This window comes from Panthera pardus, unplaced genomic scaffold, assembly GCF_024362965.1.
Source record: "Panthera pardus isolate Hobbes unplaced genomic scaffold, ASM2436296v1 HiC_scaffold_17, whole genome shotgun sequence".
NCBI lineage: Eukaryota > Metazoa > Chordata > Mammalia > Carnivora > Felidae > Panthera > Panthera pardus.
The window spans coordinates 108,805,235-108,810,790 of record NW_026526732.1 but is presented as its reverse complement, the minus strand read 5'-3'; the positions used below and the strand labels follow the sequence as shown (position 1 = coordinate 108,810,790).

Genomic DNA, 5,556 nt, shown 5'->3' with positions numbered 1-5,556 from the left:
TCTAAGAGCAAGCCCAGTTATTTTGCTGGAAACAGAACGATTCACGTGACGTTGGCATTTATAGGAAGTACAGACTGAGATGCTGTAAAAAATATTTCTCCACTACACTAAAAAAGTTTGAAAGGGAGTTGTAATGTGAGACAAAAGAAAATGAAACATTGGATTGATGATTTCCTGCTATGTTACTGAAATTGCTGTCAGTGATAATTAGTCAGGATTAGTCATCCTGCAAAGTGAACACTGGGCGTGATGAATTCTTCAATCATTTCCAAGATGCTTCCCAATCAATAACCACGATTTCAGGCTCCATTCCCAGCGTTCATTAGTTTATGCATCGAAATGTATTGTTCCCCTTCTATAAAATTGGTAATGGTAAATTTCTCTATCTACGCACTTTCAGAAAACACATTTTTTCTCCCACAAATTAGAAGTAAGGGAGCGAGACGCACGTATTTCAATTCTTGATGGCAAACAAACATAGAGGGAAGGGACAGTGCAAATTTGCACCTTACTCAGAACGACTAGATTAATTTTTTTGAGAAACTACAGTTACCTTCAGTGTTCATGCATTCACGAAAAGACAGTGTCCCTGCTGGTCAAAAGCCCAGGTTGTGGAGTCAGTCTGAAGCCTGGTGAGTGCCCCTGGGAAACTTACTGAACCTCCTTCACACTCACTTCGCTCATCTAGTCAACAGAGATCAGGAACGTGCCAACCTCAGACAGTCACTGGGAGAAAGTGCACCCACATCTAGGGCAGTGCCTGAAACACAGCAGATGCTCCCGTTCAGTGGCTGTTTATCACCCCATGGCTCCCCAACAAGGAAGGGTATGTGCAAACTCTCAGGCCTCCACCCAGACTCCACGCGCCCACTCTGGGAAAACAGGGCTGGACTGAAGCTGCAAGAGAAAACAGGGAGTCCTGCTAACTGTGCAGACTGAGTGCCATGGAAAGAGCGAATGGCAGCACCTCCTCAGGATTCCTCCTCCTGGGCTTCTCCGACAGGCCAAAGCTGGAGACGCCTCTCTTTGTGGTCATCCTGATGGGCTACGTCCTGAGCTGCCTAGGCAATGGCACCATTATACTCCTGTCGCTGCGGGACCCTCGCCTGCACACCCCCATGTATTGCTTCCTCTCCAACCTCTCTTTCATGGACCTGTGTCTGACCACCTGCACCGTCCCTCAGACTCTGGCCAACCTCAAGGGGCGGGACAAGACTATCACCTATGGCGGCTGCGTGACCCAGCTCCTCATCGCCCTGGGGCTCGGGGGCGTGGAGTGTGTGCTCTTGTCGGTCATGGCCTATGACCGCTACGCCGCCGTGTGCCGCCCACTGCACTACCTGATCATCATGCACCCGCAGCTCTGCCTGCGCCTGGTCCTAACTGCTTGGCTCACAGGTTTCGGCAGCTCGGTGCTACAGACGGCCCTGACCATGACCCTGCCCCTGTGCGGGAGAAACCAGGTGGACCATTTCTTCTGTGAAGTGCCGGTGATGCTCAAGCTGGCCTGCGCCGACACCTCCATCATCGAAGCTGAAGTCTTTGCGGTCAGTGTCTTCTTCCTCGTGGTGCCTCTGTCGCTCATCTTAGTGTCCTACGGCCACATCACCAGGGCCGTCCTGAAGATCAAGTCGGCCCGGGGCAGGCGGAAGGCCTTCGGAACCTGCGGTTCCCACCTGATGGTGGTGGTCATCTTCTTTGGCACGCTCATCTCCATGTACCTCCAGCCTCCCTCCAGCTACTCGCAGGATGTCAACAAAAGCATTGCGCTCTTCTACACTCTGGTGACTCCCCTCCTGAATCCCCTCATTTACACTCTGAGGAACAAGGAGGTCAAGGGGGCGCTGAGGAGACTGCTGAGAGGAACCACAGGCTCCAGAGGGAGCTAATACAGGGTTTGCAGATTCTGGGTGACTACAACCCGGTTGTCACTGAAGTCAACGAATCCTTATAAAGCACCTCCTCTGTCTAGGCCATTGTTCCACTGACTTCGACCGTGATCAGCAATCACAACACTCAGCCCTGTCTCCATGGAGCTCAGTATTCTAGTGGGGAGAACATGGGTTCAATAAAAGAATCTGAAAATAACTATGATGTGTCCTCTTTGGAATGTATACAATAATGAGAATCAACAAATAATAGCTACATACGTCAGCGTGAATGCCTCTTGCAAGCACACTGCTGAGTGAAGGAAGCCAGCTGCAGAACAGTTCATACTGTTCGAATCGAATGGTATAAAATTTACTTTTAATTCATGTGAAACTCAAAAGCAGGCACAATGAATCTGTGGTATTGGAAGCCAGAATGGTGGTTGCCCAGAAGAGTCACGACTGGAAGGAGAAGTGGGGGAGGAGAATTCGGGGTTCTGCTTATATTCTGATCATGGATCTCAGCGCGGTTGATAGAAGGTGTACAACATGGGAAATGTCATCAGACTTTACCCTGACGCTACTTCCACTCTCGTGTGCATGATGTGCTTCGAATCACTTAATTTTAATGGGTTTGAAGCAAGCCTGACATGATCAGAATAGTATGATACTGAATAATCACATAAAGATTTGTGTTCCTTTCACACGTGATTGGCTTTGTATTGCAAATGAGCCATGTTACTTCTTTCCAGTGTAGTGAACCAGTAGACTATATAGTGCTTATGACCTTAATAATATTTAGTCTAGTAGAATGAGCCTTACCTAACTTTCCTTCGAAGACCTCAAAAGAAGATCATTTGTACAGTGAGTTCTGGTTCTCTTCTTCCTTCTAAGTTGATTTGCAATTGTTTTATGGTGTCCATTTCATTTATTTCAGCTCGATCTTGGTTATTTCTTTCCTTCTGCCAACTTGGAGCTTATTTTGGTCTTTTCCTAGTTCTTGGAGGAGTAAAGCTAGGTCATTTATTTAAGAATATTTTGTCTTACTGTAGTCCTTTAAATGCTGTAAACATTCCCTTTAGCATTGCTTTAGCAGCATCCCATAAATTTGGTAAGTAGTGTTTTCTTTTCGTTTTTTCAAGATGTTTCTTGATTTCCCTTTGATGTCTTCTTTGACCCATTGATTTGGGGGAGGTATATTATTTAATTTTTACATATTTGCAAAACTGAGCTTTCCTTTTTTTTTTCTTGGCTTTCCTTTGTTGTCGATGTTCATTTTCATCGGAGTGTGATCAAAAAAGACACTTGCAAGAGGGCAATTTTCCCCAATTTGTAAAGACTTGTTACATACATTATCTTATGGTCTATCTGGAGAATGCTCCTGGTGTGCTTGGTAAGAATATGCATTGCGTTTTTGTTGGATGAAAGTTCCATATATGTGTATTAAATGTTTTTAATTATGGCTCAAGTCCAATATTTCCTTGTTGGCTTTCAATCAGAATGATTTGTCCATTGTTAATATTAGAATATTGAAGTCCCTTCTGTTATTATATTGTTGTCTATTTCTCTCTTCATAACTGTTAGCATTTGCCTAATACATTTGGGGGCTCCCGTGTTGGTTCCCATATATTTACCCTTGTTATATCTTCTTGATGAATTGACCCCCTTGTATACTGAAGTTTTTATCATTTGTTTTCATTTTTAGCTTAAAGTCTATTTTGTCTGATACAAATATAGTTACCTCTTCCCTCATAAACATTTATAAAACAACTAGCACCAGTCCTTCTCAAACTCTTCAAAGAAATTGAAGAGGCAAAACACTTCCAAACACATTTCACAAGATTAGCATTAACCTTATGTAAAACACAGATAAATTGTACAAAGAAAAAAAGAAGAAAACCTATAGACCAGTATCTCTGAAAAATATAGATGCAAAATTTTTCAACAAAATATTGATAAATCGAATTCAGCAGCACATTTAAAGTTTCAAACACCATGATCAGAGGGATGTAGTCGGGATACGGGACAAAGCAACATACACAAATCAGTCAATGCAATATATCACATGACTAGAGTGGAATAAAAAACGTATGTTTTTCTCAATAGATGCAGTAAGGCATTTGAGAAAACATGGTATATTTTCATGGTAAACACTCTGAACAAATTAGTTGTAGATGGAATGTGCTTCAACATAAGAAAGGCCATATATGAGAAACTCGTGGTAACATACTCAGTGGCAAAAGGTTGGAAGATTTTCCTCTAAGATCAGAACAAGACAAGGATGCCCACCCTCATTACTCTTACAGAAGATAGTACGGGAAGTCCAGTCATTTGCTGAAGAGACTCTCTTTTTTCTACTGGATAGCTTTCCTGGTAGGTTGAAGATTAATAGGCCATTGATTTGTGGGTCCATTTCTGGATTCTCGAGTCTGGTCCATTGATCTATACGTCTGTGTTGGTGCCAGTACCATACTGTCTTAATGATTGCAGCGTTGTAATACAGCTTGAAGTTTGGAACCGTGCTCCCTCCAGCTATATCTATTTTTTTCAACATTACTTTGGCTATTTGGGGTCTTTTCTGGTTTCACACATTTTGGAATTGTTTGTTCTCGCTCTGTGAAGAATGCTGGTGTAATTTTGATAAGGATAGCATTGAAGGTGTAGCTTGCTTTGGGTAGTATCTACAGTTTAACAATATTTGCCCTTGTAATCCACAAGTACGGAATGTTTTTCCATTTCTTTGTGTCTTCTGTAATTTCTTTCCTAAGCTTTCCATAGGTTTCAGTGGATTCAATAAAGCAGGAAAGAATATCCAGTGGAAAAAAAGACAGTCTCTTCAGCACATGGTGTTGGGAGCACTGGACAGTGACATGCAGAAGAATGAACCTGGCCCACTTTCTTACACCATATACACAAAAATAAACTCAAAATGGATGAAAGACCTAAATGTGAGACAGGAAACCATCAAAATGCTAGAGGAGAAAACAGATAACAACCTCTTTAACCTAGGCTGCAGCAACTTCTTACTAGACATGTCTCCAGAAACAAGGGAAACAAGGGAAACATGAACTATTGGGACCTCATCAAGATAAAAAGCCTCTGCACAGTGAAGGAAAAAAAAATCAACAAATCTAAAAGGCAACCAATGGAATGGGTGGAGGTATTTGCAAATAACATACCAGATAAAGGGTTAGTATGCAAAATCTATAAAGAACTTATCAAATTCAACACCTAAAAATCAAGTCATCCAGCTAAGAAATGGGCAAAAGACATGAACAGACACTTCTCAAAAAAAGACATCCAGATGGCTAAAAGTCACATATAATATGCTCATCGTCAGGGAAATACAAATGAAAACCACAATGAGATACCACCTCAGACCTGTCAGAGTGGCTAAAATGAACAAGTCAGGAAAAAACAGATGTTGGCAAGTATGTGGAGAAAAGGGAACCCTCTTGCACTGCTGGTACGAATGCAAACTGGTGTAGCCACTCTGGAAAACACTGTGGAGATTTGTCAAAAAATTAGAAATAGAATTACCGTAGGACCCAGTAATAGCACTACTAGGAATTTATCCACAGGATGCAAGAGTGTTAATTTGTAGGGGCATATGTACCCAAAATTTATAGCAGTGCTATGAATAGCCAAATTATGGAAACAGCCCAAATGGCCATAAACATTTGCATGA

General features: G+C 42.3%; 1 protein-coding gene across 1 annotated transcript; it reads left to right on the top strand.

The window, feature by feature from the left end:
• The first annotated feature begins 944 nt into the window (after nt 1–944).
• Nucleotides 945–1,889, top strand: LOC109261566 (putative olfactory receptor 2B8). The gene has a single exon (XM_019440079.2). The coding sequence runs from the start codon at nt 945–947 to the stop codon at nt 1,887–1,889; it is 945 nt and encodes a 314-aa protein (XP_019295624.2).
• Nucleotides 1,890–5,556: the final 3,667 nt, after the last annotated feature.

What these genes read in the sequence shown, in the direction of transcription:
- LOC109261566 (XM_019440079.2), top strand. Translation starts at nt 945, where the DNA reads ATGGAAAGAGCGAATGGCAGCACCTCCTCAGGATTCCTCCTCCTGGGC.